Source organism: Schistocerca nitens, chromosome 6 (assembly GCF_023898315.1).
Source record: "Schistocerca nitens isolate TAMUIC-IGC-003100 chromosome 6, iqSchNite1.1, whole genome shotgun sequence".
Taxonomy (NCBI): domain Eukaryota; kingdom Metazoa; phylum Arthropoda; class Insecta; order Orthoptera; family Acrididae; genus Schistocerca; species Schistocerca nitens.
Genome location: NC_064619.1, coordinates 256,255,664 through 256,283,563, shown reverse-complemented (window position 1 = coordinate 256,283,563; position 27,900 = coordinate 256,255,664). Strand labels below are relative to the sequence as shown.

General features: G+C 42.6%; 1 protein-coding gene across 4 annotated transcripts in view; it reads left to right on the top strand.

Moving 5' to 3' along the window:
* Positions 1 to 27,900, top strand: part of LOC126263645 (pro-resilin-like) — a 221,864-nt gene that overhangs the window by 133,039 nt on the left and 60,925 nt on the right. Inside the window, exons 1-3 of one of the 4 annotated variants that reach the window (XM_049960738.1) lie at positions 2,258 to 2,279; positions 5,178 to 5,687; positions 11,285 to 11,787. The exons of 2 other annotated variants lie outside the window; for them this stretch is intronic. In XM_049960738.1, the coding sequence (XP_049816695.1) occupies positions 2,274 to 2,279; positions 5,178 to 5,687; positions 11,285 to 11,578 (810 nt within the window). In that variant the 5' untranslated portion in view covers positions 2,258 to 2,273 and the 3' untranslated portion in view covers positions 11,579 to 11,787. Of the gene's footprint in view, positions 1 to 2,257; positions 2,280 to 5,177; positions 5,688 to 11,284; positions 11,788 to 27,900 lie in introns of those variants that run through there. One more of the 4 variants, XM_049960741.1, reaches the window with a different exon arrangement.

The following is a 27,900-nucleotide window of genomic DNA, read 5'->3' as shown; positions in this document are numbered from 1 at the left end:
GTCGATGTATAATTGGTTTGTTTCGTAAATATTATTTGTATTTTTACGCTGGGTCTTGCCTAGGGAAAACTGCTATCGAACGATTACATCGATAGGTCGTGTGAAGAATCAAAGTGTGTAGGATCTTTGGTAGGGTTAACTCTGCCGCGTGGAGCGCGGGCAGGGCAGTCGGGGTCTGGCTGGAGTAGCGAGTGGAGCAGGTGTGTGGTGTGACGCTCCCGCGAGTTGCCGCGCTTTCGGGGTTTAGCAGCATGTAATTGCGCTCGACTTGCGATGATAGTTTCTGACATGGTGTCGCGGACGGGAAGCATTAGCTGGCGCACATCAAGAGCCCGTTTCGTCTGGTGACCGTGTTGAGAAGAACGCGCGCCAACATCCAGCTTCTGCAACAGCGACGGCCGACAATGAGTGACTGTCGCCACCTCCTCGATCGACGGCTTCAAACCTTCAATCAACTAACAAGGAAGACCAAAAGCACGTAAAGTTTCAGAACTGTATGGCAGACCTCAGCTTTTCACATTGTTCCATTTGCCTCGCAAAATTACAGCAACTTAGCATGAACCTTTGTTGCTCATTGTCCCAATTGCATTACCAAGCAGGGTCCCTTCCTTTTCCGAAATGAAACCGAGTGTCGTTGAAATTCAGACGCCAGCATTAAAGTACTATCATTGCATTTCATTACTTTAGTTTCAAAGTGCAGTTAAAGCATAGCTGGCTACAATAGTTAGATTACACAAGCACAAATTAAGAGTGCGAGTTTTGTTAGCATATTTTAGCTTACCTGTGACTGCAGCTCAGCTTGGTACGTACTAAATTTTATTATTGTTAATTATTCAGAATCATTTAATTCAAGTTCAAAGTTAAATCTCTTGTTTCTAAATTGCGTAGAGTCAAGTTGCTTTTGAAATGATTGCTGAGGTAGTCCAAGGCTAACCGTATTCTGCTGGATTTCGATGTGCTTCAGAAAGAAAGCTCACTATTAACTTCAGTCACTAAATTAACTTTCGATTTTCCGGATTTATTAATTCTTTTGCTAAATTAAGTCAGAGTGTAGCGAAATTTATTACTTCTGACAAACTTTCAGTTTTCACACTACACGTGTCAACCTTCAGTTGCCACGCTTCTAGTGCTAATTATATGTGTAATAACCTTTCTTTTTCAGTTACTATAGTAATTGTCCTTAGGACAGGCGACCGTGATTTCCCCCAAATCTCAAATATCTAATTACCGCTAGTTAATTGTTGACGTAACGGCCGCACATTTACTTTCTTTATTAACTTTACCCCTTTTCAAAATTAATTTCCACCAGTTTCATTTGCATTTTTCCTTTCATTTAGATGTAACCCTTTCCTCCCTCTTTACCGACAGATTAACTTCGGTGACGATTGCTTTTCCAAAATTCCCATTAGGTACACGCGGTTTAATTTTTCACTGTCATTAAGGTCGATAAGTGAGGGGGAGGTCACAGTGGGATAGCACACACAATGTCGCGGGAAATCTACTAATTATTCTCGCATGACAGTAGCAAATGAGAAGGGTCGACGATGAGCTGAGTGCACAGTACGACGATCTTCCCTGGCCATGATCGACTGGAACACTGACGACGAGTATGCCTGCCCTCTCATTGTCATGTAGTCCAACATTGAGCCACTGTCACATCCAGATGCCTCCACAAATCTGAACACTACACGATTAGATCAGCCCGCTTAGTGTAGACTGAAACACTGTCTCACACGAGTATGTGGCCTCTCCGGATTTTTCATAGTGATCTCTCGACATCTGAAGCTGTTCATGCCACTTGTACACCCTACAACCCGCGCTAACATCTCTAAATACACTCACAACTAGTACTTTCTGGTAGGCGTTCTACCTGCCACAAAGAACTGCACCTTTAATCATTTACATAATCACAGTTACGTTGATATTCGATTCCCTCTTCTCCGTGCATCATTGATTTTGTCATTAAGTGCATTTCGTTACGAAAAACGCAGGAGACAAGACATACAGCGTCTATGACAAATGTAGAATGGAGATAAAGATGACTGACTTTCTCTGAAAGACGGAGCACTGGTTCAGAGGGGTGCGGCTTCAGAACGGTCTTCTCCGACGGCACGAAGGTCATCCGTCGTGATGCAAGAGAAATTGGCCATCGGCCGCTAACTGGAGCAAGTGGGCCGAAAGTTGTTGAGCGCCGAGGGGTGCCGCTTCGGTATATATACAGGAGAACTTCTCAGTGTGGCCACTCGCTTCTCGGTGCGCTCCTCATAAGCAACATGAAGGTAAGACAGGCGCAGCGCAGAAAAAACGCGCATCTTACGCACAACTGTCTACAGAGTCGAATTCCGTGTTTCTCAGCTTACAGCTGGCCTTCGGTACACTTTTTCATCGTCACACAGAGAACAAAATAAGTGAAAACGGAATACCCAATGAGATAAGCTACTGGATTGAACACTTAACGAAGCAATTATCTCTTTCGGTAGCAAGCGAAGACGCAATTCGGACCTTCATGGGAGCCGCTATTGAAAATATTCTTCTCCCATGTAGACTAGCTGTCTTATTATCCAACATCTTGCAGCTTTCCTTCTGTCCGTATAGCAGTACAAATTCTTTCTTTAGTCTTGCTCTTGTTTTTGTTGTTCTACTCTACATCTCAGTTTCCCTGCTGTTCTCTTTACGTAAATATTGTATTTACTGGGGTACAAGTTCATTTAAATGTACATCGTAACTAATCCCTAGTATAAACGAGAAACGTACCAATGATCTTCATGAGTACTGCAACCCACTCTAATTCAGTTTTCCGTTCCTTGTGTGACTCGTCAAGAATATAAGTGAAAAAACAAATATTACTGAGTGTACCGTTGCTTTACATCTCATTTTCAATACTTGATTATCTTTCTATTATTACTGTTGGTTCTGAAGATACATGTTTACAGATTTCCACATATTTCTTGAACATTCAGCGCTCTGAGGTGGGCCAGTTCTTCTGACTACTACGCTTATTGATTCCTTTCCGTTCCTCTGTTAACTGCACGCTGAGGAAACTTTGCTTTCAATGCAGACTAACCCACCACCAAAATTTCTTTCTAGCAGTCCACACTACTGTCAGTACTTGATTGGAGTAGACAGAACTGGTTGGTGTTATCGCTTAACCTGAAAATATTTCGCCTGATTTATATACTTTTATGTTATTTGACATGATTATAGTGTTCATAGATGCTGTTATATGTAACTAGATATTCTTCAAAATTCTGATAAAACCAAAGTGATAAAAGTTTTAAATTATGTCATAATGGTAGTCATGTAAATGTGAGTAAGGGTAAAATAAGGGAAGTAGTAATAAACATGCTTAGTAAACTAAAACATTTGTTGGAGTAGTTGTTGGCAGGGAGTGTTGATACGAAGAAACTGTAGGCAGGACAGAGGAAGAAGAATGCAGTATATGAAGCAAGAAAGATAAGCAGTCACATGAACTGCACGGTATGGAGTATAAGCTGTCAACAGTAAAGCAGATGATGAGATGTGACAACTGATGGTCGAGGTTATTTATTGAGATTCTCATACATTAACTAAAGGTACAGCATCTTAGGTACACTACTTGGTCAGTGGCAGTCAACGCAGCTGAGCATAGGAAGTAGTTACACGACCAAACGAGTGACCATTGCAGTAAGTCACATACAAGCACCCATGGATATGTCGAATCGGTAAATGTACGCAACGGTGTACCGCATGAACTTCATCACAGCAGTGAATATCTGGCATGACCAATGATTCGGCAAGTCTGTGTTTGAATGTACCGAAAATTAAAAAGATTCAGAGACAAAAGTAGTTTTCATACTTGCGGTATTAGTGTGTTTCTCTTTCGAGTAGACATTTTATGACCATGCTTCACTCGTTTTGATACAGAAACCACACATATTTTTTGTGGATGTGTCATAAAGCTACATTTATATGTACATATACGACATGTGAAAGGAACCACTAAAAAGCAAAAGACAGTTTAGGGAGACGGTCCATTATCAGAAAAAAAGTAGATGAGAATGATCAGATGCGAATTTTAAGTTCGACCCTCTCCCCCAAATTCAAGTCCTTTGATTAGGAGTCAACTAATCTTCACAGGAAATTCAAAACAATAATTTTTTTGAATGCCTATTGATATTGATTATAAAAATCTGACAATAATGACGAGAATTCTTTTTTATCTCCCGAATTATGATATTATCTGAGAGAATAAAAGTAATACGACTTTTTAATATCTACAACATATCACACAGTTGCTGTTCGTTGTCGAAGAAAATAAACAAACGGTAAATGTTTTGCGAGGAAATTTGTGTAATTCGACACAAACGGTCAGTGCAACGTATGTGTCCCGATGTTGACTGATTTAATAAAAAAAATTTCTTGATGCTAGGATTTACAAGAGAAGAATCTGAAATCTGTTGGAAATCTGTTGGAAAAAATCTGGAACATTTCAGCAATATCTTCCATTTCATCTTATATATTAGCTTAAGACTGACAACTTCCAAAATGTCGGTCAGATTACAAAGCATGTTTGCTACAGGCCTTAAGAAACTACCATAATAAATAGTGCAATTTTAATAGTATGACATCTTAGTACCATAACGGCGATAAATCTTTTGAGATTGGAACAACTTAATATTTTCAGAAAATAAAAAAAAGTCTCCTGGACAGACTCTTCGATGTCTGTTTGTGATATTGAGCTCTTGTGACTTAAATCAGGCACTTGACATCCGTGGTCAGTGCTGTGCCTGCTGAATTACATCATCACTAAGCGAGAGCTAGTCGAAACTTTAACTCCCTTATGCTTCCTCGCCATTTCTTTATGTCTTGTTGTGAAACTCTGTTGTGCTGGTTTGCATATCAACATGGCTTAGTGTTTCAGCTAGTAACAAATGATTTGAGAAGATTACGGATGTTACGATACCAAGTGAAATGATGTCAGAAGGGATGTTACAAGCTGAATACTACATTATACTCCTCCTGACCCCTCACTTCACTGTGCCTCATTGTAGTATGGGTGACTTTTGCCGTATTGTTTTAGAAATTCTATTTTACTGAACTCGGTGTTCATTTATTCCAATATAATATGATGCCTTATCAGTGTATAAATATATTTATTAACAATATTTATTAAGTGTATTTCTGTATTTGGTCATCAGGTTCTTGTCCTCCTGAGTACACTTGTATTGTCGGTCGTCGCTGAAGCGCCGATCGACCGGTCGTACCTGCCTCCCAGCTCTGAGTACGGACCTCCCTCGGCCTCCTCTCTCAGCACACAATACAGTGCTCCTTCAGCTGATGGCCTCAGCACTCAGTACGGAGCTCCTGCGCTGACAGGCGCTGCTTTTGGCCGCTCCGGCGCTTCCAGCCAGGGTCCAGCAGCCCGCGTCTCCTCCAGCTTCGGAAGCGCCTCGTCGAGGACCTTGGGAGCAGGTAGGAGGATCGGCGGTGGTGTCTCCATTCGCTATGGCGCTTCTTCGGCGGCTGGCCGTGCCACTGGCTTAGGAGGACTCGGTCTGTCCACACAGTACGGCGCCCCTTCTTACTCTGGTGACGCGCTCTCCACTCAGTACGGTGCGCCCTCTGGTAACGCTGGTGGCCTTTCTCCAGTGTATGGAGTGCCTGGATATGGCTACGGTCGCGCTGGAGGCCAAGAGGATTCGCTTGCCGTAAGTATCAGAAATTACTGGCCCAAACATTTTAAATTTTTAACTAACATTACTGTTCCTCAGATGGTATAAATTTGATTTTACATGGGAAATTACGTAGTAAAACAACTGGCATTAAACAATAGACTGAGCAAACTCTAAGTGCATTGGAGGAACTCCAGAAATTATTTAAATTTCAATGGATAGCCGAAGCATTTTATCACTCTCATTCCTTTTTTTGCCAAACTTAAATATTTTGAGGAACATAGAGAGCTTCCGAATAACTGCCACGGTTATTTAAGCCTTGCTCAGTTCCTTGGCTACTACCAATCCTACTGGCGCAGACCCTCGCTGAATGATGTAATTAAAAGTAGGAAATGAGGTAGATTTTGCTAGGGAAGCCGCTGAATGATGTAGTTAAAAGTAGGAAATGAGGTAGATTTTGCTAGGGAAGGAAAAGGAAACAGCTGAATGATGTAGTTAAAAGTAGAAAATGAGGTAGATTTTGTTAGTAATAACATATTCTCTCAGAATTGGAAATAGTTCAAGATTGGAGCCTTGTCACACTAGGAAATATCACTTAATCCCGCAGCCAAAGAGCTATTAGCGTGAGAGTATGCTAAACAAATTCAGAAATTTCACAAACGGGGAGCAAAGAGCAATAAAACTTTTGCACACCATAGTTCCAGCGTCATGATTCAAAAACGCGAAGTCTTCTCATCAAGAAAATCTATACAGGTAGAATTATACTGTTTCACCATACATATTTAACTATTTGATATATTGCTGACATGCACATACAATAATTTAATTCAAAAATGGTTGAAATGGCTCTGAGCACTATGAGACTCAACATCGGAGGTCATCAGTCCCCTAGAACTTAGAACTACTTAAACCTAACTAACCTAAGGCCATCACACATATCCATGCCCGAGGCAGGATTCGAACCTGCGACCGTAGCGGTCGCGCAGTTCCGGACTGAAGCGCTTATAACAGCTCGACCACTGCGGCCGGCAATAATTTAATTATTATCTCTATACATCTGTCGTGTTTCAATGGTCAAAAGGCCCAACTAGTAGCATTGGTCTCTTAAAGTCTACACAGGGTGAATCCCCTAAAACCTGCACTGTAAATGTTGTGAAAATTGAAGGTGCTAGTGTCGAGCGGTTTTCACAGTCAGTGGTTCGTATTGTTAACAAATCAACATATTGTAATAATATTCAAAAAGGGTTTGTTGTGCAAACATGCGCTTTTTTTAAAAGCAACAGTGCCTCTTTCATTTAACAGACTAGAATCAGGGCAATTAGACTCGCAGTGATGTTTTTTGCAGGATTGTAGAGCGAGTCGTTTACGAGATATCATATTTTGTGAAGTTCCCACACCCACACTTGTACAGTGCCTCTGATATTATGCACTGAATAACAAGATTCTGCACAGTTTTAATTTTTTTTAAATCTTATGGGACTTAACTGCTAAGGTCATCAGACCCTAAGCTTACACACTACTTACCCTAAATTATCCTAAGGACATACACACACACCTATGCCCGAGGGAGGATTCGAATCTCCCCCGGGACCAGCCGCAAAGTCCATGACTGCAGTGCCTTAGACTTCGAACAGTAACGAGACAAATAACCACCGGCAGCTGCAGTATACGTTTCCGGTCTTATAAGGAACGACTGCTCCACACCCGCTAGCATTTCAGCGGCTATGTCCGAGCACACTGCAGTAATACGTCGCTGTGTATCATCGTGTGTAGATTGTATGTCCTTGTAGACAGCGTCTTTCTGCTTCCCCACGGACAAAAGTCTACAAGCGTCAAATCCGGCGAAAGGGCCGGCTGCGGTATAGGTCCTCTACGTCCAGTAAGACAATTTGGAAACAACTCGTAAAGACATTTTGTAGTACTTCATGCACTATGGACTGGGCAGCCATCATGTTGGTATCACGGGTTCCTCCTAATTTGCGGAGGAACGTCTTCTAGTACCCGTGGAAGATGATCTGTTGGGAAGCTGCCGTACTTGTGCGCGTTGAGTGCTCCGTCTATGAATAACGGGCCTATGACCTAATATTTCACTATCCCACACCACACGTTTACACTTCACGGGTGCTGACGTTCCATCTAAGCCAACGGGGATTGTCAACAGACCAAAGTGCACGTTTCGAAGGTTTACCTGACCATCATTGGTAAACGTGGCTTTATCATTAAACAAGGTAACAAGATACTTGATACATCTGGAGTATCCTGTTGTAATGTCCATTTACAGAAGTTTATGTGGTTCTCAAATTTTTTTCGATGTCATTCTTGATGGAGAAAGATGTGATGGGCACAGAACCTACATCGATAATGCGTAGGACACTTACAGGACACTTGCCTGACGCCTGCCATTTTTTCGAGTAACTGCGTGGGAGATAACGTGGGAATCAACTGCAAAAAGCTGCAAAAACCTAAATTTCCTACCGAGCGAGGTGGCGCAGTGGTTCTCACACTGGACTCGCATTCGGGAGGTGACGGTTGAATCCCGCGTCCGACATCCTGAGTTAGGTATTCCGTGATTTCCCTAAATCGCTTTAGGCAAATGCCGGGATGGTTCCTTTGAAACGGCACTGCCGACTTCCATCACCATCCTTCTCTAACCTGATGAGACCGATGACCTCGCTGTTTGGTCTCTTCCACCAAATCAACCCTTAATTTTCCCTTTCCAACGTAACTTGTTTCCTTCTGTTACATTGTCTAGGTATTACAATACCACTTTCACGTAACTGGTCGAAGAGGTAGATAAATAACTGCCGAGATAGTTGTCTATTTTGATACCTAGCCGCATACACTGTACAAGAATGAATTGCATTTTGCCAACATTCTCCATACACCATGCATGTCGGCTTTTTGTTCATTCGTAAACACTATGCCCCCTCAGTACCTACTGCTGGGACTGTTGTACACTAAAGGTACACACAAGTACACTTCAAGCAACCATACCATTATCGTACCTACCAGGTACGCTGATTTAATGACACAGACAAGTGTCGGCGTGGAAATTTTTCAAAGTACGACATCTTGAAAACGACTCGCACTATAATCCTGCAAAAAACACCATTGACAATATAATTTACCTGCTTTTAATTCGTTAATGTCAATAGGCTTTGTTCTAATTAGAAAAGTGTATTGTATTCTTGCACAAAAAGTATACTTTGTGAGTATTATTACAATCTGTTTAGTGGCTAACAGCACGAGCCTCTGACTGCCTACTCATTCTGTGAAAACTGCACGTGAGTAGTACTTTCCAGTTCCGCAATATTATCGGTGCAAGTTTTAAGTGATTCGCCCAGTTTATCGTTCTATGAGACCATGTGCAAGTGCTAACACCGAAATTACAAATGATTTGAGATCTGTGATCGAAGTGCAGTTGATATAATAAGGATCTTATCCATTCGATTTACTATTGGATTAAGGAGCATGTTAATTTGTAATCGACAGCACTGCTTTATGACATCATGAAACATTTCGCTACCTCACCCCGTATGCATCCTAAGCCCATACCACGTTGAATTTCTCTCGCACTAGGCCAGGAAGCTTCCAGAACGTTATAGAAACACACAGCCTTCTGAGCACCGAATATCTGATCTTCCCAAGTGGTTACGTGCGCTTAAGACAGGTTCATCAGGCAGTAGTGGCCTACAGCCTTTGCTGTGTTAAGTTCCGTGCATACCTGTATCTGTCGACCCGTATGCTCTTCGAAACTCTATTCGCTGCGAATGATAGACTACTTTACAAAACTACAATGCACTTCCTCAACCACATCTCCCTGTGGGAGAAGTGTTTGTACTGTGTTAAACTTAGGTGAAGCCTCTAGAAAAATATTGTTATCATAAATTTAACTTGAAGGAAAAATTATTTAAGCAAGGGGAGCGAAGAACCACTTACATAAAATTAATAGTAGGCGTAGTTACCACACCACAACTGTGATTAAACGGAGCTCAAAATAGGCTGGAGAAGTGGCACATGGTATTTACTTGGGGGAAAGTAGATGCAGAACCACTTCTGGCGGTAGTTATTTAGTGTATCCTGTTTATATCCAGTCTGATGAGACGTTAAACATTTGCAGAGAGAAAATCTACAAGATTGTTTCAATTAAATGTGGATTATCATATCGAAACAACCAACTTTCGTAGTAGCACGTTGGTGCAAGAAATTAATCATGCCTTTCAGTTTCGAGCTGTGACGAAGTCTGGAGATATCAGGTGAATGTACAAGAACAGAGAAGTCACTTTTATATTTGGTACGTGTAGAAAAACGTATAGTTCAGCAATTTTCTTCGTTTAGCTGTTTTTTTCTGGAGAGATTCGCAATTGACGTGTTTGTCTAGTTATATTTGCTATTCTTATTCAATCTATTTCTTCAGTCTGCAAAAAAATGGCTCTGAGCACTATGCGACAACTTCTGTGGTCATCAGTCGCCTAGAACTTAGAACTAATTAAACCTAACTAACCTGAGGACATCACACACATCCATGCCCGAGGCAGGATTCGAACCTGCGACCGGAGCGGTCGCTCGGCTCCAGACTGTAGGCCTAGAACCGCACAGCCACTCCGGCCGGCTTTCAGTCTGCAGCTTTTGTTTAGTGTATCATTTCAGACAGCTACTAAAGCTGATATTTTGTAGCAAATCAGTTAACAATGTTTATTCCGTGGGAGACGCATAGTTTCTTGCAAGATATTAAAATTAATTCTTTACATGCTCTTTTATTTTTCTGTCAGTGTTGTGAAATAAATTCATAATACACTGCCTTAGTTTTTCAGAAAAGAACCTGTTCCTACAGGAAAATGTTGGATACCTTCTAGACTCACATGTATTAGCCTAGACCATCTCTCTGAAGATTCTAGTGATATATTTTTGTCTTTATCGAACAAATCACAACAGTGCAGGTGTAAAACCGTACTGCTGTTTTAAGTAGCTTCTGCTTTCTATTGTGAGGTTATTAGCAGAAGATCAGGAAGTTTTCATTATTCATTCAGATAATTCGAAATTAATTTAGTTAAGGTGAAGTTCTTGACATCAGCTCTATTAGGTAGAGACGTACTGTACCAAGGGTGTCCAACCCGTGGCCCATGTGCAGCCCAAAGTAAGTACCAGTCCGGCCCTAGAAGTCAGCATCTACCACATGATCGGAAAAAATATTCGTTAGTATAAAGTTATGACCGTACTTTGTCTATCTCTTTTTTGTTGAACGTGTTAGTGTCAAATTCTCGTCCTCATCCAATGTGACCTAACTAAAGTTGGGTACCCCCCTGTGCTAAACAATAGTGACATATGGAAATTTGTACCAGACCCAGAGTCGAACCTGTATTTCCCACTTAACGATGAGCAGTCTCCTCAATCACTTCAGTTATCTGTGCATGCTCCCTGCATCAACCCACATTTTCACATCTCACACTATATACATCGTTCTATCGTAGTTCTCTTTCAAATAAATGAAACATTCCTTCATTTTAGAACTGTGATAGATGATTATCAAAGACCATATAACCTGTGAATAATTCAGTATTTTGTCAACGTAAAAAGTAGTTATAGTTTGTGAACCAGGTTGTGCGATACATGACTCTTTGTTAATGCTGAAGGAGCCGGCCAACTACGAGTTCAGCTACTCGGTGCAGGACGGCGAGACGCTGAGTGACTTTGGACAAGAGGAGTCCAGGCAGGGGGAGAGCGCCCAGGGCCAGTACCGCGTGCTGCTGCCTGACGGCCGCAAGCAGATCGTCTCCTACCAGGCTGACGAGGGCGGCTACAGGCCCACCGTAGAGTACCAGGACACCGGACTCACCGCCTACTCTGCCGGCGGATACGGCTACGGCAGGGGGCGCGCCGGAGCTGGTGCTGGAACCGGAAATAGGGGATACCACTACAGACGATGATGCTCAGTTGTTTTGGCTCTAATCACGACGAAACTCTCATAAACACACAAGCCTTATGAGCGTGTAGTATTTATTTTAGAATTTTTGTTATCTAATTTTCAGTAATTTTCTGTGCTTATGACATACTTCCTAACTCCACAAATATCTACATGAGATGATTTTTGTACATAGATAATCATAAATAAACTGAATTTTAGTTATGATAATAATGCTGTTTTCATGCTTTCATTTTCCATTAATGTCCTTTCAAGTCATGACTGACTGCTTTTTTGGTTTAAAGGCGCAAAGATAGAACATAAAATTTGCTACAGTTTTAAAGAAATAATCTATTTTTATGTTATTCTAATTGAGTCCTAAATCATGATTTTAATGTCTGTTCATTCTATACGTAACTCCTTATTCCATCATTCCTCTTAATGAAAAAAAAAACAGCTGCTGACTCGCAGTATCTATTTGTGGCAATTATGTACAATCTTGTTTTGTCATATCATTTTTTAATTTGCTTTTGATTTTGCTGAGCTTGAATTTTGGGTGTATGAAGGGACATTTTCCCTTTCTTTGGCTTATATTATTTTAATTTCTGACCTGATGTAGTGTTATGCGGTTTGTTCCTGATTATTACACTTGTTTGGTGGTTATGGCATTGTGCACTGAACAATTACATATTAGACAGTTGTCCATGTGTCAAGTGTTTTGATACCATCATGCATCCCTCTTCTCTGTCAGTTTCTCAATCACTCCCCACCTACTGCATCTGCATCTGTAATAGCCCATGTTACGTATGTTACATAGACCATTATGTGACCTACAGATGCCGTATTTTGTTTTAAATATTGCTCCGTCAGTTGCGTATATTATAAATTTCAAGATGGGTTAGAAAAATTTTACATCAGTATCCTCTTCAGCAGACACATGTTTTCATCCTAATTCTTTCATTATCTATGCTCTCTTAAAGATCTACCCCCTACCATGAACAAAATTAATGCATCCACACTGACGGGAAAAAACCGCAACAACAAAAAATAATTAATGTAGAGATATGAAGTTTCGGAAATACATTTGTCTTGGTAATGTATTTAACTGATTAACGTTGCAAGATCGCATGTTGATGTAAATACAAGACAAGCCATTGCAAATATGCAATGCTCGTACATTAATAACTGGTGTAACCGCCAGAGCATTCAATAAAAACATACAAACGGGTATGCATCGTGTTGTACAGATACCAGATGGCAGTTTGGGGGATGGAGTTCCATTGATCGGTCAATAAAGAAACGGTTAATGCTTTTTGTGGATGACGCTGGAGTTGTCGTCCGATGACGTCCCATAAGTGCTCGATTAGAGACAGATCTGGTTATCGTGCAGGCAAAGGCGACATGTTCACAATTTTTAGATCATATTACGTTCAAGCAGAGAAGTGTGGACGAGCGTTATCCTGTTGGAAAACACCCCCTGGAATGCTTTTCATGAATGTCAGCACACCAGGTCGAATCACCATAGACATACACAATTTCAGTCAAGGTGCGTGGGATAACCACGGGAGTGCTCCTAGTGACATACTAAATCCCAATTCACTCCATAACTCTGGTGTAGGTCCAGTTTGCCTAGCACGAAGACAAGTTGAATGCAGACCTCCTTCTAACCGACACACGACCATCCCTGACACCGTGGCAGAACCAGATTTCTTCAGAAAACACAACAGACCTCCACACTGTCTTCTAATGAACTCTCGCTTGACACCATTAAAGTAGAAAAATCGCGGTGGTTTGGGGTCAGTGGGATGCACACTAAGTGGCTCCTGGATCGAGTTGTGCTTGGAGTAACCAACTTTTAACAATTCGTTGTGTCACTGTACTGCCAGCTGCTGCTCAGATTGTTGCTTAGGATGCAATACCATGTTCCAGAGCCATGCGCAGAACACGACGGTCTTGCCTCTCGGCAGTTCCACGTAGCCGTTCAGAGCCCGATCTTCTTGCGACCGTACGGTCCCGTGTCCACAGCTGCTAGCAGTGATGAACAGTGGTTACATTCCTGCCAAGTCTTTCTGCAATACCGCAGAAGGAACATAGATCCTCGTAGCCGTATTGTATACCCTCGTTCAAAATCAGAGAGGTTCTGGTAATAGCATCTTTGTCGCCTTAAAGGCATCCATGACTAACATCAATCAACTCACCACGTTGAATCATAAAGGTATATAACGCTCACGATCGTTACGGCGTGTATTTAAAGCAAACCTGGCTTGTATCCTCATAGTGACGCCACTAACTCCACTCTTATGTGACTGGCTCGAAATCTGAATAGACATTATCTTTCAGGCGTAAAAACACGCCTATCAACGTACGTTTAAGTCACACAGCTCCTTGGTGTTGCGATCTTTTTCCGTATACATATGGCCGATAAGGGAATAGTTAGACTTTCTATGTCGAAACACCCCCTGATTTTTTTTCCACTCGTAGTTAAGGTCAGTTAAAGCGCACGTGCTAAATTTCAGCTGCCAATATTAATTGGGATTTAATCAAAATAATTTGGAATACATTTTTGCACGGATTATACGTGTGCAACTTTCTGATGTGCAGACCTGAATTTTATTCCTACGGTAACGCGGCATTCGCTTGAGACCAATTCAATTGGCTTACGAGGCGAAAGTTGTATAGTTGACTTAAATATCCATAACCACATTTCCGGAGGCTTCTCCAAATGAATTTCAGTCTGGCATGTGCCTTACCTTCGCAGTTTTATGTGGTCGTCGTACTTTAAATCACTCCTCGCGCCACATGGATGTGACTACTTTCAGTGTTTGTCTTACTACCGCGTACAGTCAATTCCACAGGAAAGTGCACGCCATAATTTTAAATATAACGTTCGCCGCGAATCTCTGGTAGTGATCTCGAACCTGTAATCAATGTGCTTTTGCACAGAGTATAAGTAAACAGTGTGAGGGTTGAATGTTTTGTTTTGTCGGTTGCAGTTTAAAATGAGTGCAAAATATCTGAAGCGTCACGAGGCAGTGTTCCTTGTAAATCATCCAAAGGGACCAAAGCTTTCATATCCAACTGCTGCTAAAATTCTTAGAACTTCAAAGATATTCGTTGCGAAGTGGGTCAAACGAGGTTTAGAGGCTGGAAACGTGGATGATTTACCGGGGAGAGGGCTACATGGCCGAGCTATAGTCGATAATAGCGGCGATAGTGTCTTTTATTTCATACAAACGGCGGCGTACATTTTCTTGTGGTTCAAAAATGGCTCTGAGCACTATGGGACTTAACTTCTGAGGTCATCAGTCCCCTAGAATTTAGAACTACTTAAACCTAACTAACATAAGGACATCACACACACCCATGCCCGAGGCAGGATTCGAACCTGCGACCGTAGCGGTCTCGCGGTTCCAGATTGTAGCGCCTAGAACCACTCGGCCACCCCTGCCGGGCTTTCTTGTGGAATTTTTCTTTCTACCTATTAATGTGGAATACGTTAAATTTACGTTGAGGATGAACCGTCAATCCCTGCACAGAGCGTCGAGCCCCTGGAGGTCTTCCAACACTTTGGTAAAATTTTCGACTTTTCTCTACAGAACTGCATCTTCTGTGAAAATTATCATGGAAATTCTGTCGTTATCTACTATATCATTTGTATACATTTTGAAAAGCAACTGTCCTGTAACAGTCTCTTGGGTCACGCCCGAAATTATATTAACATCTGAATATTTCTCTCCGTTGAGAATGACTTGGTATGTTCTGTTTACCACAGAGCCTTCAGTCCAATCATACAGCTGGTCCGATATTCCGTTTGCTCTTATCTTGTTTATTGGGCACTTGCATAACTATATCGAACGCCTTCCTAATGTCAGCGTACATAGCAACAACCGGAACGCCAGCATCTGCTGCTTCCTGGGTTTCGTGGATGAAGATGTTCCTTGCGATTGTTATTTTCGGTAGCCATGTTGATTTCTAAAGGCGAGATTTTCACTCTGCAGGAATGCCATAATACGCTACCACCAAACATGTTCCAAAGTTCTACAACAGATCGACTTCATAAATATAGGCCGACAGATTTGTTCGTCTGTTCGACGACCCTTTTTAGAAACGAGAAAAGGGAATCACTTGTGCTTTTGTCCTTGCTCAGGGTAGATTACTGTTTAGTGTTGCACCAAACCGACAGACAACAAAAACAATTGAAATACACTCCTGGAAATTGAAATAAGAACACCGTGAATTCATTGTCCCAGGAAGGGGAAACTTTATTGACACATTCCTGGTGTCAGATACATCACATGATCACACTGACAGAAACACAGGCACATAGACACAGGCAACAGAGCATGCACAATGTCGGCACTAGTACAGTGTATATCCACCTTTCGCAGCAATGCAGGCTGCTATTCTCCCATGGAGACGATCGTAGAGATGCTGGATGTAGTCCTGTGGAACGGCTTGCCATGCCATTTCCACCTGGCGCCTCAGTTTGACCAGCGTTCGTGCTGGACGTGCAGACCGCGTGAGACGACGCTTCATCCAGTCCCAAACATGCTCAATGGGGGACAGATCCGGAGATCTTGCTGGCCAGGGTAGTTGACTTACACCTTCTAGAGCACGTTGGGTGTCACGGGATACATGCGGACGTGCATTGTCCTGTTGGAACAGCAAGTTCCCTTGCCGGTCTAGGAATGGTAGAACGATGGGTTCGATGACGGTTTGGATGTACCGTGCACTATTCAGTGTCCCCTCGACGATCACCAGTGGTGTACGGCCAGTGTAGGAGATCGCTCCCCACACCATGATGCCGGGTGTTGGCCCTGTGTGCCTCGGTCGTATGCAGTCCTGATTGTGGCGCTCACCTGCACGGCGCCAAACACGCATACGACCATCATTGGCACCAAGGCAGAAGCGACTCTCATCGCTGAAGACGACACGTCTCCATTCGTCCCTCCATTCACGCCTGTCGCGACACCACTGGAGGCGGGCTGCACGATGTTGGGGCGTGAGCGGAAGACGGCCTAACGGTGTGCGGGACCGTAGCCCAGCTTCATGGAGACGGTTGCGAATGGTCCTCGCCGATACCCCAGGAGCAACAGTGTCCCTAATTTGCTGGGAAGTGGCGGTGCGGTCCCCTACGGCACTGCGTAGGATCCTACGGTCTTGGCGTGCATCCGTGCGTCGCTGCGGTCCGGTCCCAGGTCGACGGGCACGTGCACCTTCCGCCGACCACTGGCGACAACATCGATGTACTGTGGAGACCTCACGCCCCACGTGTTGAGCAATTCGGCGGTACGTCCACCCGGCCTCCCGCATGCCCACTATACGCCCTCGCTCAAAGTCCGTCAACTGCACATACGGTTGACGTCCACGCTGTCGCGGCATGCTACCAGTGTTAAAGACTGCGATGGAGCTCCGTATGCCACGGCGAACTGGCTGACACTGACGGCGGCGGTGCACAAATGCTGCGCAGCTAGCGCCATTCGACGGCCAACACCGCGGTTCCTAGTGTGTCCGCTGTGCCGTGCGTGTGATCATTGCTTGTACAGCCCTCTCGCAGTGTCCGGAGCAAGTATGGTGGGTCTGACACACCGGTGTCAATGTGTTCTTTTTTCCATTTCCAGGACTGTATATTCAATAGACAGTAAGTTATACATAACGTGCAGATGAAAATTACTGTATTTTTTATTGTTTGACGGACGCTCCAGTCAACAACTAATGTCGAAGATTTATATTTCTGTAAATGATATTTTGGTGAGATTTATATTTCTGTAAATGATCTTTGGGTACTGACTGGCAGAAACAGGCTTAATGTGAAAAATCGTGGAAAACTTCAATACCTGTGTACTACGAAAAGTTATGCCATGTATTTTAGAGACAGAGAGAGAGAGATAATAAGACAAGTTCTATTCCACTTTCTCGGGGCACTCAATGCACTAACTTGGCTTCTGATGAGTAGTCATTATTTCTGAATGCCTTCATTGCTGTGTGACTGATAGTGCAGGTATGCTGACTTATGAAACGATATTAATTTTCGTCATTCATGTGCCCACACAACACAATTTCTGAAATTATAATTCATTATCTTGCTGTTGAGGTAAGGAAACAGAATGATTTATTACAATGAAAAATTCCGTGTCAGCAGCCGTTCGATGTCCATATTTAGCTGTACATGTCCTAATAACCATGTGGGTATTTCAGTCCAGTGGTCGAAAGTACGTCAAGAGAATACCACAGGCAATTCGAGCAACCTCAGAAAAGCAGAGAGGTGTTCAAATCATCTCTACTCTCTTCTTTTCTTTTTATCCAGTTGAATGGACATTGAGTTCATAAGAGACAGAACTAAAGCTTGGGATGCCACGGAGAAATTATATTGCGATGGCCGTATTGGGCAAAACGCCGGGACATACAGGAAGACTCCAGTTATATTTCGTCATGGTCAGGCAGAGATAACGAAATCAGATATTCGATTGTCAGAAGCACCAAGGAGAAGCTTCACACTCAGATCACAATTTAGTAATGATGAATAGTAGGCTGTAATTTAAAAGACTAGCCCGGATAAAATCAATGCGAAAAGAAGTGGGATACGGAAATGCTAAGGAATGAAGAGTTTCGCTTGAAGTTCCCTAAGGCTAGACATACTGCGATAATGAACAGCTTAGACAGTTCAGTCGAGGAGGAATGGCGATCGCTATAATGGGCAATCACTGAAGTTGGAAAGGAAAACACATGTAAAAGGATGGTAACAGCGAAGAAACCATGGGTAACAGAAGAAGCACTTCAGTTAATAGACGAAAGAAGGAAGTACAAAAATATTTAGGGAAATTCTGGACTACAGGTACAGAAGTCCATTTGCAACGAAATGAAAAGGAAGCTAAGGCGAAACAAATACAGGAAAAATGTGCAGAAATCGAAAAGAAATGATTGTCGGAAGGACTGACCCATCATACACCAAACAACCTTGGTGATATTAAAAGCAAGAGGGGTAACATTAAGAGTGCAATGGGAAATCCAGTGCCAAATGCAGTGGAGAGAGAAAGTAGGTGGAAAGTGAAAATTGAAGGTATCTGTGAGGTGGAGGACTTGTCTGATGACATGAGGTAAGAAGAAAGAGGAGTTGACACAGGCTTGCATGACTTAAAATCAAAGTAGGCAGGAAAGGTAGATAACATTCCATCTGAATTTCTGAAACCACAGGGGAAAGTGGCAACAAAAAGACTGTTCATTTTGCTGCGCACGGGAAGTGGCACCAAAAAGATTATTCATTTTGGTTTGCAGAATGTATGACAATGGAAATATACCATCAAACATTTGGAAAAATATCATCCACAGAATTCCGAAGACAGCAAGAGCCGACAGGTACGAGAATTATTGCACAGTCAGCTTAACAGCTCATGCAAGTAAGTTACCGACGAAAAGGAAGAATGGAAAAGAAAACTGAAGATCTGTTAGACGGCGATTAGTTTGGCTTTGGGAAAGGTAAAGGTACCATAGAGGCAGTTCTGACATTGTGGTTGATAACTGAAGCATGACTAAAGAACAACCAAGAGATATTCACAAGATTTTTCGACCTGGAGAGAACGTTCCACAATGTAAAGTGGCCCAAGATACTCGAAATCCCGAGAAAAATAAGGGTAAGCTTTAGGGAAAAACGGTTAATGTGCAGTATATATAAGAACCACGAGAAAACAATCAGACTGAAAGGCCAAGAACGAAGAGCTCTAATTAATATAAGATAGTGACAGATTCCTATTATGTAATCTATATATCGAAGAAACAGTGACGGAAGTAAAAGAAAGGTTGAGGAGTGGGATTAAAATAAAAGACGAAAGATTACCAATGATAAGATTCGCTGATGGAATTGCTATCCACAGTGAAAATGAAGCAGAATTACAGGACGTGTTGAATGGAATGTTCTAATGAGTACAGAATATAAATTCAGAGTAAGTCGAAGAAAAATGGAACTAATGAAATTAGCAGAAACGAGAACAGCGAGAAGCTTAAAATCACAATGGTGTGAGACCTGAGTTTCTCCTGGCGTATACAATTTTCAAACAACGTACGTGAATTTAGGCAGGTAATATTAACAGGGGCGGGGTGTGCTCCCCAAAATATCGGCGGTCGCTATTAATATTACCTGTCTGATTTCCCGTAAGTCGTTTGTTCACAATTGTGGATCACGAAGTAAACAAAGTTAAGGAATTCTGCTACCAAGACAGCAAAATAAGCCATGAGGGATGGAGAAAGATGGACATAAGAAGCAGAGTTGCATTGGCAAAAAAGGTATTCCTTCCTCGATTCACCGCGTGTTGGCCCAATTGAGGGAAGGTAATGTTGACTTCGGTGTTTGTGTTGACACGCAACTCATTGCTCTACAGTACTAGCATCAAGCACATCAGTACGTACCATCAACAGGTTAGTGTTCATCATGAATGTGGTTTTGCAGGCAGTGCAATGTTTACAAATGCGGAGTTGGCAGATGCCCATTCAATGTATGAATTAGCACGGGGCAATAGCCGTGGCGCGGTACGTTTGTATCGAGACAGATTTCCAGAAGGAAGGTGTCCCGACAGGAAGCCGTTAGAAGCAATTGATCGTCTTAGGGAGCACGGAAAATTCGAGCCTATGACTCGTGACTGGGGAAAACCTAGAACGACGAGGATACCGGCAATGGACGAGTCAATTCTTCGTGCAGTTGACGATAACCCTAATGTCAGCGTCAGAAAAGTTGCTGCTGTACAAGGTAACGTTGACCACGTCACTGTATGGAGAGTGCTACGGGAGAACCAGTTGTTTCTGTACCATGTACAGCGTGTGGAGGCACTATCAGCAGCTGATTGGCCTCCACGGGTACACTTCTGCGAATGGTTCATCCAACAATGTGTCAATCCTCATTTCAGTGCAAATGTTTTCTTTACGTATGAGGCTTCATTCCAACGGGATCAAATTGTAAATTTTCACAATCAACATGTGTGGGCTGACGAGAATCCGCACGCAGTTGTGCAATCACGTCATCAACACCGATTTTCTGTGAACGTTTGGGCAGGCATTGTTGGTGATTTCTTGATTGGGCCCCATGTGCTTCCACCTACGCTCACTGGAGCACGTTATCATGATTTCATACGGGAATAGTCTACCTGTGCTGCTAGAACATGTACCTTTACAAGTACGACACAAGATGTGGTTCATGCACGATGGAGCTCCTGCACATTTCAGTCGAAGTGTTCGTACTCTTCTCAACAACAGATTCGGTGACCGATGGATTGGTAGAGGCGGACCAATTCCATGGCCTCCACGCTCTCCTGACCTCAACCCTCTTGACTTTCATTTATGGGGGCATTTGAAAGCTCTTGTCTACGCAACCCCGGTACCAAATGTAGAGACTCTTCGTGCTCGTATTGTGGACGGCTGTGATACAATGCGCCATTCTCCAGGGCTGCATCAGCGCATCAGGGATTCCATGGGACGGAGGGTGGATGCATGTATCCTCGCTAACGGAGAACATTTTGAACATTTCCTGTAACAAAGTGTTTGAAGTCACGCTGGTACGTTCTGTTGCTGTGTGTTTCCATTCCATGGTTAATGTGATTTGAAGAGAAGTAATAAAATGAGCTCTAACACGGAGAGTAAGTGGTTCCAGACACATGTCCACATAACATTTTCTTTCTTTGTGTGTAAGGAATGTTTCCTGAAAGTTTGGCCGTACCTTTTTGTAGCACCCTGTATATGTGTAGTATCAGGGAATGTAGGTTTTGACGATTCATTGGACTCGATGGAAACAGTGTTATTATATAAGTCACCAATGCAGAGCGCTGGCCACAGTCAAGTGCATGAGAGGCTGTAGAGAGTCATGTGGCCCAGGATGATGGTAGTGACATAAGGATTGACACTGGTTTCCCTTTATTCTAATATTGATCTACATTGTAGTGAATGCGTTTCATACTAGTGTGGAATGTCCAAATAAATAAACGCTTCAGTTTATCGACTGTGATGGTATGTGAAATAATGGATGCGTGATACATTTTTGTCTGATTCATAAGTTGTGCTGGTGTGTGAAATAATGGCTGTGTCTCACATTTTTATCTGACTGTGGATGTTATATGCACTCTATTTTAAAAAGTGCGTCCGCTTCATGAAACGTAAGCGCATCCAAATATTGTTTTATAGACCAACATTTTGACCATTGTTGCAACTAGCCCTTCGCCAGGATTATATATTTTAACTAGAGAAAGCACAACACATCCATCACCCAGCTGAAGGCCACTTCCAAGAGTGGCCAGAAAGTTCGTCTATAGATCGACTTGATGATGTTGTCACGTACCCGGAAATGTTTCTGTTGGAGACAATGAAAATAATGTTTAGTTCAATAGTCGAGTTTAAATCTTTCAATTGCACGCTCTTCGGCGAAGTGCATGTACCTTAATGTACGGCAATTTAAGGTGCAATCTGAATAGGTGTCGTTCCTGCCGAATCTTCGCATCACTGAAAGATAAAGACTAGATTAAAGACAGACTGAAAATTTTAGTGGTCTAACCGGGATTCGGTGCGACCAAGATTCGATTCGATATTGTGTTCTCGGTTTCCTCACGCGCTTTACGGTTGTACCAACAGGCCCGACTGAACTGAAGATAACATCGTCCGTAGAGACCCACACTCACACAATGATTTAAAAAATAGTGTTTGGAAGACGCAGGATACTACGTGGAACTACGTGATATTGGTGTGTATCGTGGAAAGAGTAGGACTGATTTTCTGTTATTCAAATTCGTACACAATTAAGGAAGTACAAATATTATAATAGAAAGAAAATATTCTGTTCGAAAATATAAGAATAAAATTCCGTACAGTGATCAAGATCGCAGCAGCCTTACATTACTGGAAGAAGGAAAACGCGGTTTTCAAACGAATTAGCGTTAATAATATTGAATTTTTTGTTGCAATCAAAATTACCATTTGTTGTATTTATTATATTGACAGAATATATGATAATGTTATTGAGTTGTTCCTAGGACGCATAGTTGACACAAAGGGAATGTGCATTTTTCCAAGCAAAAAGCTGTGCAAAAATTATACCAACGAAGGAGCTGAAAAAATTTGTCGAAAATAAAAGAAATGCCAGTATCCAGTTCAGAATTGCTACCATAATACCCCATAAATAAACGAAGCTGATACTTTTTATTCAGTAAGTTCAACATGCTTTTTAAAAACAGGTACTAGCTACATATTACAACACGTCAATAATACGCACATTCATTCACAGAAAAACATTATTTTACCCTGAGGTGACAAAAGTCATGGGGCGCCTCCTGATATCGTGTCGGACTTCTTTTGCCGGACTTAGTTAAGCAACTCGACGTGGCAGGGACTCAACAAGTCGTAGGAAGTCTTCTGCAGAAATATTGAGCCATACTGCCTCTCTGCGAAAGTGATGCAGATGCAGGATTTTGTGAACGAACTGACCTCTCGATTCGTCCCATACATGTTCGATGGGATTTATGTCGATAGATCTGGATGGCCAAATCATTTTTTCGAATTGTCCAGAATGTTTTTGAAACCAGTCGCGAACAATTGTGGCCCTGTGGCGTGGCGCATTGTCATCCCTAAAAACTCCATCTTTGTTTGGTAACATGAAGTCCACGAATGGCTGAAAATGGTCTCCAAGTAGCCGACCATAGCACTTGAATGATCTGTACTGTTCGACCGGAGGACCCTGTCAATTTTATGTAAACACAGCCCATACTAATATGGAGACACCATCATCTCGCACAGTGCCTTTTGAAACTTGGGTCCATGGCACCGTCGTGTCTGCGGCACATGCGGCACCCTACCATCAGCTCTTGCCAACTGAAATCTGGACTCACCTGACCAGGCCACAATTTGCTAATCGCCTAGGGTCCAACGTATATAATCACGAGCCCATGAGAGGCGCTGCAGGCGATGTGTTGTTAGCAAACACACTCGTTGGTCGTTTGCCGCCACAGACTATTAACATCAGATTTTGCCGCACTGACCTAAGGGATACGTTAGTCGTACGTTCCACATTGATTACTGCGGTTATTTCAGACTGTGTTGCTTGTCTGTTAGCACTGACCATAACCACGGCGGAAGTATTTTCACATGTATCATTAGAGTTCAAATAACAACCCAGCCAATGATCTTCCCTTTTATACCTTGTATATGGGGTCCTACCACCAAGTGTATATGTGCATCACTGTCCAATAACTTCTGTCACCTCAGTAGTTTTCAATTTTTTTTTTTTTTTTTTTTTTTTTTTTTGTAATTATGACACTCATAACAGTTGCAATGTGTGCTGGAAATATACGGATTGCACCTCTATGAATTTTTGTGTTCGTGGAATCGTAATCAGTCTGTAACATCGACTGTTTTAGTACTCCATTGTGTGCTCCCTTTTAAGGGTTAACTGCGCACAGTTCTCCTTTAAAATATTCCCCTAGTAAAAAGTCACAACTACACTGGTCCGGCGAACAAGGCGGCCGCAAATATTTACGTATTGTGCGTTCTTGTGTGAACGGGCGGCTACTTTAACTGAGACTAAGAGTTGTCGAGAAACTGAAGATAGACCTCGCTGTTCACAGTGGTTTCGAAGAACATCGGGCCAGCGATCCGACTACCAGAAAGCGCGCGCCAAACTTCTGTTGCTATGATGAAGAGAAATTTAATGCACAATGTCAGGGCTTGCGGTGTTCCACTTGTTACTAGTCTCGCTAGTCACATGCCAAGGAAGATTAAAGCGTAATTCATCAGTCATGAAATGCGTCGTCGGTTGAATATGGTGATCCATAACCTTTTTAAGCAAGCACTCACTGTTCTTAACCCTCTCTACCTGATCAGCAGGAAGTAGTGGCTGAACCCATGAAACGCAGTAAGGTTTGAGAGGTAAGGTGTATGGACATTATGTACAGAATGAGAAGATGTATCTTAAATACTAGTATGTTGCGAAAGTAAATTGACAGACTTTTTTTGGGCTATAAGTAATTTTCTGCTGTATGTTAGCAGCAACTTCCAGCGTTCAAACTGGAGGCTTTTAAGGCTATTCTTACATTTAGAAAAATCGTTGCTGGACCGCCATTTTGTTGTTTACATCTGAACATTATTTTCTTCACGAATACTAGAGTTTGTGAATAATTCATGAAAAATTTCGCTTGTCTTTTTAAATGAACGAGTCCGGATGTAAACTTCTACTATCCATTCCATTTCATTCACAGAGTACGGCATATTTTACATGATTAACTTACAGAACGACGAAATAACACTCGCAAGAAGCAATATACAACAATCGACACTTTGAAAATTAACCACTCCCGCTTTTTGACTGGAAGTTCGGACGAGCAGGAAACAGCTAACTGATGCGATGCTTACGAGACAAGGCCGCTTTATTCCTGGGCATACTGCAACAACTTCCTGTGGTAAAATCTTACTTACAATCGTGCTATAGTAAAACTACGGTTTTATAGTTTTGTTACAGTACGTAATAGGAGTAGTAAATGGCAGGATTACCCGTAGCATCGGTAACATTCATAGGGGAAGAAACATAAATGTCTTTATTGTAGAAGAACTGGGAGTCAACGAATTCGGTTTTTTTTTTTGTTTTTGTTTGTGTTGCACATAATTAGAAAAGCACATCATTCTGTGTTACTACATATTGTGTCTTACATCTTTAAAGAAAATAGTTTTGCTTCTTATGAGTAATAAAAATTATGATATCATGTAACCGCTGCCCTCTTATGCAACCAATGCAGTTACTTTTCATGCAAGTACAGTTCAAATGCACAAACGTAAGCAAATCTATTGTACTTAATAGAACGTCCTGAATCATGATAAAATATGAGAGTTTCCTGTTGTTATTGATAAATGCAGAAGTTGTTTATGAATAACAGAAACAAGTTTTATATAAGCTCGACGTAGTATTGAAGCGTATTTCATATACAGTAGAGCGTCGATTATCCGAACGTCGGTCAACCGAACGACTGCTTAACCGAACTGTGTACTCGCTCGCACTGTTACTCTCCCACCCTACCGTCCATCATCCCCCTCACTCCCAAACCAAGCTTCCCACAGTAGTCGCCGCACTGGGCCACAGCTGGCGGAACATTGCTTCTAATGGGGCCTTCACAAGGCGCTGTTGACCGGCCAAGCCGCCAGTCGCTGTGTTTCAACAATCAGCACACTTCTGTCGGCTTGGCACTGGCAGTAGAAGTAGTGACAGTATCAAAGCTGTTCACAGCAACAGCTGCGCCAGCTTAGAATTGAGGCGTGCCGCTCCGCGCAGTTTGAAGGATTGCGCGCCTCCAAGAAGAGCTTCTCACAGTGCAAACAGTCACCTTCTGTTCTCTGTTACAACCACTTGTGTGCTTCTGAGGCGTACGTGACTTAGCTGCTCGTAAGCGTGTAGTCTTGCTTAGACAGACCAAAATGAAGGATTTTTTTAAACGTTAATTTTGTAGACTTTGTGTATTGTTCATGCAGAATGTGTATGTAATATGTATATATTTTTGTTTAATAAACTGTGCCTTATACTATATATTCCTACTGAAGTTGCCTTTGTATGTTACTTTGTAATACTAAAAGCGATGTCTGTTTTTATGAATAAATTTACTGTAGAGTACTTCTTTTTGGCAAATAAACCTGTACAGTTCGATTATCCAAACAAACCAGTTTTCCAAACACCCATGTCCCCCAATTACTTCGGATAATCGACGCTCTACTGTACCTTGTTTTGCGTCTTTTTTTATTTTTTTATTTATTTATTAAATTTCTTCTGAGAAAATTGCATTTTCTAGCGCTGTGTGATAAATCTGTATTGTTTTGTACCTTTAGTGTAACATCGACGTGTTTTGCATTACAAATCAACTGTAGAATAAAAACAAAACTAAACATTGACAATTTCAGAATTCCTTAAATACCGATTGTTTTGAAGTGAAAGACAGGAGGGTAACTATATAGAACAAAAGTATCCCTTAGGTTATGCTGCCCTTTCTACACTGATCAGCCAGAACCTTACGACCACTTACCTAACAGCCAGTATGTCCACCCTTAGCACTGATAACAGCGGTGGCGCGTCGTGGTGTGGAAGCAGTGAGGCCTTGATAGGTCGCAGGAGGGAGTTGGCACCACATCTGCACTCACGAGTCACTTCATTTCTGTAAATTCCGGGGAGGGAGCGACGCCACGTTCAATCATATCCCAGATGTTTTGGATCGGGTTCAGATCTGGTTAGTTGGGGGACCAGCAGATCAAGTGGAAGTCGCCACTGCTTTCCTCGAATCATTCTGGCACGCTCCTGTCCTTGCGACATAGCGGATTATCTTGTTGAAAAATGCCTCTGCCGTCCGAAAACATGATCATCATGAAAGGGTGTATGTAGTCTGCAACCAGTGTATGAATCTCCATGGCCGTCAAGGTGCCTTGCACGGGTTCCACTAGACCCATGGATGTTCACGTGTATGTTCCGCGAGCATAATGGAGCCGCCGTCAGCCTGTCTCCGTACCGCAGTACAAGTGCCAAGGAGCTGTTTCCCTGCAAGACGACGGATTCACGTCCTTCCATCGGCACGATGAAGAAGATATCGAGATACATCAGACCACGCAACGCTCTGCCACAGTACCAACGTTTAGTGCAGAAGGTCACTTCCGCATTTCAGTCATAGTTACCGATGTTGTGATGTTAACATTGGCACATGTATGGGTCTTCGCCTGATGAGACCCATCGTTACGGGTGTTCGATGCGCCTCGTTTTCAGACATACTTGTATTCTGCCCAGCATTGAAGTCTGATATCAGTTCCGCCACAGTTCGCCGCCTGCCCTATTTCAGCTGTCTTTGCAGCCTACGAAGTCACATCTGTAATGAGGGGTGACCGCTCGACCCAACGACTTCTGGACGTGGTTTCATCCTGGTTTCGACACGTATTGAAGCACTCACCACAGCAGTCCTCGAACACCCGACAAGTCGTGCAGTTTCCGAAATGTTCGTGTCGAGCCTCAGGACTATCACTATCTGCCCTCCGCCAAACTCAGATACTTCGAGCCCCTTCCCCATTCTGTACACTGTCAGCACGCTTACTGGTACCACACGCACCGTGTCTGTGTCTGACTAACAACCATTCCCCGCCAGGTGACGCTGCTGTCGTCTGGAGAGTTTTATATCGATAGCAGGTCGTGGTCGTAATGTTCTGGCTGATCAGTGTATATCTTCACTCAGTTTCTAGACTGTTGGCCGCTTTCGTTTTCTAGGGGAATCTACGTAGTAAGACACTTATCACGTACGTGAAGGAGACAATCTGTATGAGGTAACGCCCAATATTTATGCAACACCTAATGTAGAGGTAACG